Raw genomic sequence first — 13,014 nt, forward strand, 5'->3', positions numbered from 1 at the left:
GTTCCGAAAATTCCGCACCAATTTGATGTACTTCACAGTTTTAAATCAATTCCACATTCTTTGCAACGGATCTGTTAATACAATATTTCCTTTTTGGCTGAAGGCTTGTATAAACGCCTCACTGCCCAACTGCATTGTGACACTATATCTGTCTTACGCATCGGTAATGTTATGGATATTAGCAAGAAATGACGATCTCTATCGATGCATTTTGTTTGTTGTTTATTGTGTGCAATTCTCCCACTGGCAAATTGAACTTAATTCAACGAACAATGGCGGTAACTGACTAAAGCCTCCGGCTGCGGGAGGATGGTCGGAACGTTTTAATGGTGCCGTCATTGCTCCACCCGGACTAGAATGCAGTGACGGGAGCGGCGCCATGGCGTTCAATCTGGGTGGTGGGACTTCAGGTGAGTTTGCCGGCTGGAGAACAAGCACAGGAATGGAATAGAACAGGAGAAAAGGGGATTAAATGTGCAAATCGTGTCATGGTGGCCTCGGGGATGGGAGCCCACTGAGTGTTGCGGCTGCGAACGGTGCTCCGGTAGCCCGAGCCCGGCCCCGGCCGATCGCTGCCATTGGTTACCGGAGACAATGGAATAGAATTGTCGCCTGTTCCACTGCTGGGCGCGAAGCCCAACCTGGACGTGCGCGTGGACGTTTGGAACGTGGTCCGGATCTAGGAGACAGTGGGATGGAACCTTCCCTGGGACAGTCTTTGCAGGCGAGGAGGGGTTGCAAGTTGCGCATGATGTGCCCCCCCACCGCCCTCCCAAATCAAAAAGCATGCAGGAAACTTTGGATAGACCAAAGTTATCCAAACTTTGAATTAGACCAAACAGGGTGCAGTTGTGGGCTCCCCATCTCAAGGTTATAAAACAGAACATGCTTGAACCGCTTAGCATGTGGAGTAGTATCTAGTGAGATGGAGAGTTGACTTCTCGGATCGATGATCTTTCAACAGAACGTGGAAAGCGCCGTTAATAAGAGCAAATCAGTACAGTAGTTAGAATGACTGTGCTTCGGAGATCGTGGTATTGAATTAGAATTCGTTTGGGTTGAGCAACGAAGCAGTAGAGAGCAGAAAACATTGATGGGAGTTGAGTAGGCCTCAGAATAGTAGTTGTGATGTAGATAACACTACAAATGAGGAAATTGGAGATGCATGTAAAAGGAATAATGTACTAAACTTTGTGTAACATGAAATTAACATGATGTGTACATGAAATTAACATGATGTGTACATGAAATTAACATGATGTGTACATGAAATTAACATGATGTGTACATGAAATAGACAGATCAGAAGGTTGAGCGGGGAATAAGCTTTTTTAGATGTAACACTGCATTAGGAAAGATTAATAATCTTGTTATAATGTGGCATTTAAGAAAGTGTAAACATGGAATTTTGCAGTTAATTCAAAAGTGATATAGTTCAGTCAGAAAGTGGGGTTTTCAATCTAAATAATGAGACTGAAAGTATGAGGATGGTAGATTAGGAAACTCATTAAAGAAATAATGCATGATTTGCAACAAGTATACACTTAATTCAGACACAAACACAGTAGGAACAGTGACCCAACCATGGATTACAGGACAAATTAACAATGGTATTAAAATGTAAGGAAAGGCTAATAATGGTGGAAAATAAGTGAACCTGCAGATTGAGAACATTTTAGAATTCAGCAAAGCACGAGCAAGACATTGATAAAGAAATGGAAAATATTTTGAGGTAAACTAGTGAGAAACAAATCAGACAACAGTTTCCATAGCAATGTGGAAAAGAGGGGCAAAAATTAATGTCTACTCTTTGTAGATAGAGAAGGGAGTATTTCAAATGGGGGATGAGGAAAAGCTGGTGGAATTAAATTAAACAAATATTTTGTGTGTATCTTCATGAAAGAAGACACAGATAACCTTCCAGAAACAATGGAGAACTAAATGAGGAAACAAAGTAAGTACAATAAAACTCAGATAATCCAGTATCCTTGGGACTGTTGTGGTGCCTGACTGGCAGATTTTCTGGATGATTGAATGTTACTTATATTAATATCCAACCACACTTTTACTTCAATTTTTTAAAATATGTTTCATAGCAGTATAATAAATTTTCCAGTAAACCTGGTGGGTTTAAAGTGAAAGGGAAACGTACAGGCACTCTGGACCTTGGCTCTGGCCACAAACCTATCCACGTTTCTGACTCCTGGTGTTTCGGACCCCTTTTCCGTCACCCTGCTTGACTCCAGCCTCTGGCCACACCCCACTTGCACTCTGGACTAATGAGTGAGCCAGATATCGGCTCATCAGGATTTCTGAACAACGGGATGCTGGATTATCAGAGTTTTACTGTATTAGTAAAGAAATACTAATAGAGAATATTAATGAGCCTGAAACTGATAAATACCAAGGATCTGATGATCTACATCCCAGAGTTTTGAAAGAGGTGGCTTTAGTGATAGTGAGTGCCCTGCTTATCACCTTCCAAAGTTCTACCTGGAATGGTTTCTGCAGATTGTAGAGTATCAAATGAGACCCCACCATTTAAGAAGGGAGGAAGAAAGGAAATGAGGAACTGGCAACCTATTAATCTGACATTGGGAATATGTTGGAATTTGCAATGAAGGATGTGATGTCAAGACATTTAAAAAATAATATGATTCAGCAAAATCGACATGGATTTATGAAGGGAAATAATGTTTGACAAATCTGTGGGACTCTAAATGGAGACAGGAGATTCTGAAGATGCTGGAATCTGGAGCAACACACGCAAAATGCTGGAGGAACTCAGCAGGTCAGGCAGCTGTTTAGTTCCCGCCACAGAAGCTGCCTGACCTGCTGAGTTCCTCCAGCATTTTGTGTGTGTTGCTCCACATTCCAGCATCTTCAGAATCTCATGTCTCCATTTAGAGTCCCACATCTTTCTGAAGCAGTCTGGCAGACACATTTTACATTGCATGCCAGTGACATCTGGCCCAATATCTTAGCACATTCTAAAGTGACTTACAGATTTTGTTCTTGTTACCAAACTTGAAGTTGAATTTGTTTTTATGTAAACGTTGGGGTGGGTTTGAAAACATTAAAAGTATGTAGCTGCAGAGAAGAACTTTAATCATCCTTAAAAATCTCAATGCTTGAGATAAAACTGCAATCTGAAAATGTTTAGAGAATACAAATTCAGGAACGACTAATTTTTGTTTTTCGGTCTTGGGATTCCAACTGTTTCTGCAATGAATTGGGTCTATTCCAAATTTCCATCCATCTGTTTGCTGGACAGAGAGGAAAACTTTGTTTTATTGAGGGATGATTTTCCAGTTAATGCTTTTTCACTACTCAAGTTTACTCCTGATGCTGTACAAAAGCCTCAGTCTCTGCACATTTCAGCCATCTTAAACTCTGCAGGCGCAAACTGAGGAACGTATTTGTATATCATGCTGTTGTTGGTACCCCAAGCAGTATTAATGAAATTACTTTTTGACCTTGATAGGCTGGAGTGTATTAGTCCCGGAGTATCAACATGCTTTTGTTTTACAATGGAACAACTAACAAGTTTTGTTGTAGAAATTGGCATAACCTAACTGAACAATGACAAAGTTCAAATTACATTTTGATGCAATTAGAGATTTCTGCTTGGGTTCCAATTTACCAAAGATGATTGTTCTGGGTACAGTGGACATGCTTTAAAAACTTTTGAATGTAGTATTACATTTTCTGAAAATGACTATTGTGCAAATTGACTAGGAAATGGTTCTGTATCATGAAAGTGATTTCCAAAAATTTGAAATAGGGATACTCCCAGAAAGTGGATGGACATTGTGAATAAAATCGATTTAATTTTTTGATTAACCCATTTTCAGCAGTGTTAAGTGGATCAAGTTACCAATCCTATTTCATCAAGAAGGATCTTTTAAGGAAACATTCTTTTAAGATTGCTGCTTTTTATTTAAGACACTGTCTCACGGTGTTGGTTCATGGCAGGTTTTGTGCTTGAAGTGGGAATACATTCAAGTAGAAATTTGAGGATGGGACAAGATGGGGGTGGAGTGAAATTCATGGAATAGGTACAATTTTGGGCAAATTTTGAATCCATACAGCAGATTGTGTTTGTACTATAAATTCTACACCATTTGGCCTTCTAAGTTTGCTGCTAATTTTTGTGGGCAGGTTTGGTCTTTTTTATTGGTCTGCAGAGGACTGATGGAAATGCATTTAAGACAAGTTTAATCACAAGCTTTTGCCGATGTGGGTATATTTATGGAGCTTTCAATGACCATTACATAAAAACTGGGAGTCCGTCCCAGATTTTTATACGTTTTGGGCCTGGAACTTGACAAAAAAAAGCATTTACTGCTTCTTGCAGAGTAAATGTTTGGATAAATTGTAATGTGTTGAATGATTTCTGCAACAGATTTGCTAATTTCATATGTTCTTTAACTGAAAGAGTGAAAATTGCCAAATAATGACCAGATTTTGTAATTATTTATCAATAGGGAACATCAGTGAAAATTGTACAATTTACAAGATGATACTTGTACCCTTTTTAATAGTATAAATCATTTAAAAAAACAACTACATTTGTAATTTGGATTTGGTGACACATTTGACATCTTATGCTTTTCTCTCTTAGACATGATTTTTGAAAGCAGTGATGGTATTCCTGAAAGTAGATGCCCACAAAATTGACACTTGCTTGAATGTGATATTTATGCTTGTTTAGTTTTGAATGAGGGTGTGGTTGTTTTGTTTAAGCTTGGATTTGCAATAGTGGTGGTGTGGGAAGAGCATTTCCATTCTGAAGCACAAATGATCTGCATAGATCCCTTTTGGTTTTGAACCAAATTGGCACTGAAATGATTTAATTTATACTTTTCCAGACTGTAGACCTTGCAGTAAAGTCAAAAACTACAGGAAATCCACAACAATATCTGAAAGAAAGAACTAATTCCATTATTTTAGTGAGGAAACTTCATTGAAGCTATTAAAATTTATGAGATGGGCAATTTAATGCTTGGACATAACTGTAGATTAAGGTTGTTAGTGAAATTAGCTAAACCATTCTGCATGGAGCTCTTCATTCTCTTAGAGGGAATAGAATGCCATTCCATTAGTCAACATTGTATTTTATTGTACGTGACCTTGATGGAAAGCTAACATTGAGATGTCACCATACCAACATCCATGCCTTGATTACTGAATATTTTATACAGCACATTTAGGAATTCCTGAACCCATAAATGTGACTGTAGCATTGAATAACATCCTGCTTTCTTTTCATGCTTTTTGTCCTCTGCAAAATATGCGTACCAATATCTCTGTAATAATGAAAATGTTCTTTTTAGGAACCACTGGATTTTCTTTTGGCTCATTTGGTGCTAAAACAACAGCAGCAACCGGTTTTGGTTTTGGAACTACTGCCACAACAGCTGCCTCAGGATTTGGAGGTAATGCAAATACTTTTCTATATTACTTCCTTTTCAACAATTGGGTGCAGACTACTCTTTGTGATACCTTTTTGCCTGCCAATATGAAACTTTTTGTTATGTAGAAAAATGCACCAAGTGTACTTTTTAATCATGGCATTTTATATTCTTTAGCCTTCTATGTGTATTGAAATGTCTTCCATTAGAAATGACTTTCCTTAGTTTTTCTGGTTATTGGATTGCAAGTAAAGGTCAGCTTAATGTGATTTAATGTAACAAACTTGCAGTTTTTTTCCTATTTCATTGCTGACATCTAATCATTAAAGATTAACCTGGCAAAGATTCCACAATGTTCTTTGGATGAAGTGAAACTGTCATTATTTGTACCTCTATTTAAAAATTAAATCAATATAGTACAATGGATTCTGATGACTTTTAACATTTACTATTTACCTCTCAATTTCTGTTGAATGTTTTTGTTTAAACAGTGAACACTGCTAACATGATGGAATTTACCAACCTTGTGCGGCAGATGCATCGATTTCTTGTGTACGGGAGCGGGCATGGTTGATGTCAGTGTCCTTGTCATTTCAACTCCTTTGCATTGAATTTAGCAGTAAATGTAAAAGAGAGAATATATAGAATTGCATAGGGGATTAGGACAGATATACAGGCCATCCCCAAGTAATGAACAGGTTCCTTTTCTACAGATGTCCATAGGTTGATTTTGTCCATGTTGGAAAACACACAAAAATCACTCAATATAGTAACCATACCTCCATAGTATTGTAATCAATGGCTTTGAAAGCACAAGACTGATGAGAAAGAACAATTACTAAAGGTGGGGGAGAGAGGGGAAACTAGTCCTGCCATTAGTATGAAGGAACATGTGTATAACATTGCGCTTTTGAGTTTAATAATATTATGGGTGCTCATTCATATGTAGGGATGTTTCCATAAGTCAGGCATTTGTAACCTGGGGATGGCCTGTAAGAACACAAAGTAAACCAGTAAATGCTTCAAAAAGGGAATGCTAGAAGAAATCTGGAAAGGGTATCAAGATCATTGCTAAATTTAATCGTTTATACCAGAAAAATGGGTGTAGTTTGGTAATGTGGTCAGGTAATATTACCCATGAAAACAGAAATAAAAGTGGGTCAGTTGAATAGTTATTTTGTGCCAGTCTTCGTGTTAGGAGAGGAAAATATACCTGACATTCCAGCAAAACTAGAGAGTTCCACTCATTTAATTAATTGTTAAAGTTAACATAAGCAGTCTTGAAGAAAAATAATAGCACTAAACTGTGAAATCCTTGAGACACCAAAGCTTCTGTCCTGGGGTTTTAATTGAAGACATTGGATTATATATTGGTCATATTTTCCAAAGTTTTCCTGATTCAGTAGTTGGGTCTTTACTAGATTGGAAAGTTGCAATTGTCATTCTATTGTTTGTGATCTCAGAGGGAGAGAGAGTATAGGGAAATTATAGATCTGTTATTCTGTTATGGAGAAATGATAAGAATCTAAGATTAATATGGGAATGATTGTTGATTTGCAGAAAAATGGGATGATTAGAGAGAACCAAAATAGATTTATAAAATATAGATCACTCAATGAATAAATTGACTTTTGAGGAAGTCATTAAAAGTAGAAAGAGGAATATTGTTTAAATGGACATCTATGAGCCATTTGATGAAGTCACATGTTAACTTAAAATTTAAAGCTTATGGAGTAGAAAGTAAATTATTGACCAGAATATAACATTAGTTGAAAATGGCAGTAATAGGTATGTTCATATTGGAAGGAAGTGAACAATGGTGTCCCATCATGACTTGTTTTAGTCCCTCAATCCTTTACAATATATATTAAGGGAAATACAACCTAAAGAGGAACATTTAAGAAATATGTAAGTAATAAACAGAATACAATAAAATGTTGGTGAGGGTCTTAAAACCAGAATCAAGAAAGCATGTGATGCTCCTCAGAAATATTAAGCAAGAGTTCGATAGACCAATAAATAACAAATGGAAATGAGAATAGGAATAATCCTGCTGAAAGATAAACAGGGTATAGAGAAACTGATTGAATAATAACTTGATCTCAACTTTTAACCAAAGAGGATTACGAAGTTGATGCTGCACTGAAAGATTGGCTTAAAAATAACATTAATAAAGGTTAGATAGAAAGTGAGAAAATAATTAACAAAATCAAAATGAAAAGATGATAAAATGTCAAGTTAAGTTGTGCATCCCACGTGTAAATTATTTTTATGCATACTGAAGATAAATAGAAAATGTAGTGGTGTCAGAGGACTAGTAGCTGGCAAATATTTTTATATAAAAGGACATGGACAAAAACCTGGGAACATTTAATTGGTCAGTTGAAGATTAATAAGAAATATGCTGGAATCTTGACGAAAAGAGCTAACAGATCTTCTAGAAAGAGAAAATGTATTGAAAATCAACATTGGGAGCTATCTCATGTTAAACTGACCCGATAAATCTCTCTTATTGGTTAGTAGAAAGTGTATAAAAGATACTGCTGTCAATGTCATGTGCTTGAAGACCTTCGATACCACACTGTATGACTGTAATACAAAAAGATTTTGGATAATCAGCTAACTAGGCAGTTAAGTATTGTGTATTTTAGCATCAGTAAATGTGAGGTGACAGAACTCTGCAAGAAAAATAAAAGCACCAAAAACTTGCAAAACAAAATATGTCAGGGTAGAACAGCAAAGAAGTCTGGAGGCAGAGGCAAACAAGTTACAAAAGGCAGAGTTGCAGGTCAGCGAAACAATCATAACTGCTAATGAAGCACTGATTTATTTCAGGATGTGTTGATTTCAAAGGTAGTGAAATTATACCAAACTGTACAGGACCCTGGTCAGGGAGTATTTAAAATACTATATGCAGTTTTGGTCTCCATACAAAAGAAAGAATGTAGAAGGTGTGAAGAAAGGATTTCCAGGGATGGTAACAGAAGTGAGAGCTTATCGCTTTGGGGAACGATTAAATGTGCTGGGTCTTTTTACTTTAGGAAAGAGAAGACTTGGGGGTGACCTCAGAATTCTCAAAAATTATGATTGAGTTGGACAGGGTAAATGTTTCTGCTTTTGGGAGAATAAAGGCCACAAATCCAAGGTAGCTGTCAATAAATCCAAAGATGAAATATATAAGGAGAAAGTTCTTTATTCAGAATATTCAGATTGTGGAACTCAGTACCACAGAATATGGTTTGGGCAAATAGCTTAGGGGCTTTCATAGGGAAACTGGACGAATACATGAAAGTAAATGAAATAGAAAGATATTGTTGAAAGGCTGAGGTGAGATGGAATGGGTAGAGACTCATGGAGTTTAAACACCAGGAAAGGCTGTTGCGTGAATATTCTATGTAATGACTCTTGAGTGATATATCCAGGAGTGTTGGTGATACAAAGATAAGTGTTATGGTGAATAGTATAGACAAGCATCTAAAATTATGAAAATGGTGTGTTAAGCAGTGAGCAAATCAGTAGCCTGTGGATTTCTCGGGTAAGCAAGATTCTTTTGGGCCAAAAAGGGATGTCTCGGAGTTTTTTTTTAAAGAGGTCAGAAGCTCGAGACAAAAGAGATGCAAGGCTAAATTGTAGGAGTAATTTTTAACCTTGCTAAAACCTCAAACAATACATGAAAGATTATGAAGATGAGATTGGTGTGTCCCATCTATGTGGCTCAGTTCCATCACACAAGACCTCTTGCACCTAGATCCCTTCCATGTTTGGATCTGGAGTTCCCCATTTATAGCAGTTTCCCACGCTAACTGGTGTTTACCCTTTTGCATTGTATCCTATGCTGGGCTGAGTTGGATTCAGAAAAAATACAAAGTTGCAAATATCTTTAACTTTATAGAAGCAAGAGCATAAAGGAGGATTTTTTTCTCCAGCTGTACAATGCCCTCGTTGGTCTGCATCTGGAACATCGTATACAGATCTGGGTAGAAGATATATCATGAAAATCAAAAAAAAAACTGCAGATGCTGGAAGTCTGAAATAAAAGCAGAGAGCTGGAAACACCCAACTGGTCAGGTAGCACTTGTGGAAAGATAAAGTTTAATGTCTCAGGAGCCTTCATCAGAAGAGGTATATCACTTTTGGAGGGAGTACAGCATAGATTCTTCAGAACTGCCAGTGGTATAAATTGAAGAGAGTTTGTTTATACTGGCCTTGTATTCCTTATAAAGTATGTTACGTTACATGAAACTAGACTAAAATGTAGGAAAGAAATGCATGCACGTTCTTCAAGTCAAGTTTATTGTCGTATGCATGTACATGTATGCAGAGGTACAATGAAAAACTTACTCGCAGCAGCATCACAGGCACATAGCATCAGATAGCAGCACAACAAAAACATAAACATAAATTATACACAATTTTTACAAGAAAGAACAAAAAAAGCAAAGTCCATTGTAGTGCAGAGTGATCAAAGTCATAATAATGTTGCTAAACTGTAGTGATTAAGCTCAGTTTTTATTTCTTCATCAGCTTAAATTTTATGTGGAGTGTTTTTATTGTTTGGATCTTATTGTTTGCTTTGATATTTAGAATCTCTGTAGGCTTTATTTCCGGATAATTAAAATATAAGTGGTGTGTGCAAAACGGGGTAAGCAGGTGTTTACCTCCTCATCACCCAATACATACAATTCTCCATACACTTACCATTGTGTATGTTCAAATCCCCCTGCAAAAGCTGACAAATTTATAACTCCTGTATGTGCTACTGTTTAATTGGGAGAAGTGTTTTCTTTTATGAAATGTGATTATCATGTCAATCAATCATTCAAGTTTATTGTTTTACTGTTAATGTGGCTTTCTAACTGCTAAAGTGCAGTTGTTCAACACTTGCATGAATGGATTTCTACTGATGCCTAATGTATGTTAAATGTTTCCCCAACTTTTCTAGGGCAGTGCTTGTTGTATCTCATCTATGTGGCACTATTCCATCGCACAAATCCTCTTGTGCCCAGGGTCTTTCCATATCTGGATCTGGAGAACCCCACTTTTAGCAGCTTCCCACTGCAAGCTTTTGTGTTTTCCTGTTACCAGTGAAGCTGAAAGGCTGTTCTCATCCATGCTTATCTTTGTGGCAATTGTTTGGATAGGTTTTGTAGTGAAATAACCTCAGGGTTGGTTTGCTTTGTGTTTGCTCCTGTTTAAAACTTCCAAGTCAGCAGATCACGTGGTAGGTCAGTGTTCAGTGCTAATTCATTCTTCTTAAGGATTTTTTATTTGTGGTTTTCACATTGACAGGTTTGCCAGTTTGTCCCTCTGCATTCCCTCTTGGGTTACTTTTTGGAGAACTGGTCTATGCCTCATCTAGCAATACAAAAAACTGTTCATTTATATCATTTGTTGCTTCCTTTTTCAATCAAATGATTTTATTCTATATTTCGCTCTCCAGTTGACTGATATTAAAATTATATTTCGTTTGCAGTTGTTGCTTTGTTTACTCATCAATCCTTCTGATCTGTTAATGAGGGAGATATTTCATCTAGGTCCTGGATGCTGGATTTCTCTGCCAGTGGTATTTTCAGATTCTGATTACAGCAGCTTGTTGTGCACAATGTTCAAAATGGCATGGGTAATCCTAACTAAAGACGGACTCCCTGTTGCAGCAAAATCTACCACCCCCCCCCCCCCCCCCCGCCCTGTTTGAAAAATGTCACAATTGTCCTTTTTCATATATGGATTTAAATCTGTTTCAATTTCTACAGAAATGTATAAAGACAAAAAAATACTTAGAACATTCAGCTTTTTATTTTAGATTTCCAGCATCTGCATCTTTATTTTGGTTTTCATTTCCACAGATTCTAAATAGTTTCCTAATTTTTAAGTTTGGGTAAGTTTAGGCAATTTATGTTGAACTTGGAAGCGCACACTTTTTCTGACCTTGAGTTTGGCAAATTCTCAAACTAGCCAACCAAGCATTCAGCGTTTGACTTAAATGCCTTTTTGGAGGGAAATTCCCCTTGAATATCTTGAAAATATCAAATTACTCCCATCCTTTAAATTCCCAATAATCTAATCTGGTTTTGCAATTTAACCATTAAAATCTATGCTGTAGTTTCCAAAACAACTTTTCCTTCTGTGGGTGTGGTTTCAAACTTCTAATAGTTTAGTGGTCATTCCAAATAGTCACAGCATTAAGAAATACAAAGAAGGAGACATTCTATAAACATTTTAAAATATGTATTCAATTGGCATTTAGATTGCCATCTCTTGCCATTTTCCTTCTGAGGTAAAACTGAGCTGAAGTGGGTCTCGATATTTTCATTGTGTCCTGTTCACCTTTCATTAAATGAATTTGTTTACTAGATTAACCTTGTTTAATATTGTAATGATTTGCTGCTGCTTACTGAAAATGAGATTCTGTGGATAATGTCAACAAAAATAATAACCAGAAAAGTTACTCTATTTACCAAAATTTTACTTCGGTCTGAAACATGCAAGAATGACATTAGAAGATCACTGCACAATGCTCAGTTCTGTTTTTATCTCTTTAGATAATAAAGTAGTCCTTTTGTCTTGTATAGCAAGATCTGAAAAACATTCTGCCTTGTGCGTTCAACACCATAATCCCCTCAGTACTAATAACCAAGCTTAAAAACCTGGGCCTCTGGACCTCCCTCTACAACTGGATCCTCGGCTCCCTTATTGGGAGACCACAGTCATTGCGGATCGGTCCTTGCTGACAATCAACACAGGCACACCTCAAGGATGTTGAGCCCACTGCTGTACTTTCTTTACACTCATGACTGCGTGGCTAGGCACAGCTCAAACACCATCTATAAATTCGCTGATGACACCACTGTTGTTTGTAGAATCTCGGATGGTGATGAGGAGGCATACAGGAGTGAGGTAGATCGGCTGGTTGAGTGATGTCGCAACAACAACCTTACACTCAACATCAGCAAGGCCAAGGAACTGATTGTGGACTTCAGGAAAGGGAAGTCAGGAGAACACAGACCAGTCCTCATTGAGGGGTCAGTGGTGGAAAGGGTGAGCAGCTTCAAGTTCCTGGGCATCAACATCTCAGACCATCAATCCTGGGCCCAACACATTGATGCACGCCAGCAGCTCTATTTTGTTAGGAGTTTGAGGATATTTGGTATGTCACCTAAGACTTAACAATTTCTATAGATGTACGGTGGAGAGCATTCTGACTGGTTGCGTCACAGTCTGGTATGGAGCCCCCAATGCAGAGGATCACAAGAGGCTGCAGAGGGTTGTAGACTCAGCCAGCTCCATTGCGGGCACAACCCTCCCCACCATGATTCAGGAACAGCTTCTTCCCCTCAGCCATCAGATTTCTGAATGATCCATGAACACTACCTCATTATTCTATTTTTTTTGCACTGTTTATTTATTTTTGTAATTTGTAGATTTTTATATCTTTGCACTGTGCTGCTGCCGCAAAACAACAGATTTCATGTCATATGTCAGTGATAATAAATCTGATTCTGAGAAGTATCAAGTAACATTTGTACCATTAAACAAGATTAATCCAGCAAACAAATTTAGTTAATGAAAGATGAACATAACACAATGAAAATATTGAGAT

At 37.4% G+C, this 13,014-nt stretch overlaps 1 protein-coding gene across 4 annotated transcripts in view; it reads left to right on the plus strand.

The window, feature by feature from the left end:
- Positions 1–253: 253 nt before the first annotated feature.
- nup54 (nucleoporin 54) overlaps positions 254–13,014 on the plus strand; it is a 49,517-nt gene continuing 36,756 nt past the window's right edge. For 3 of the 4 annotated variants that reach the window (XM_052038275.1, XM_052038282.1, XM_052038290.1), the window contains exons 1-2: positions 279–410; positions 5,337–5,438. In XM_052038275.1, the coding sequence (XP_051894235.1) occupies positions 380–410; positions 5,337–5,438 (133 nt within the window). In that variant the 5' untranslated portion in view covers positions 279–379. Of the gene's footprint in view, positions 411–5,336; positions 5,439–13,014 lie in introns of all 4 variants that reach the window. The other variant, XM_052038297.1, reaches the window with a different exon arrangement.

This window comes from Pristis pectinata, chromosome 2 (assembly GCF_009764475.1).
Source record: "Pristis pectinata isolate sPriPec2 chromosome 2, sPriPec2.1.pri, whole genome shotgun sequence".
Lineage (NCBI taxonomy): Eukaryota > Metazoa > Chordata > Chondrichthyes > Rhinopristiformes > Pristidae > Pristis > Pristis pectinata.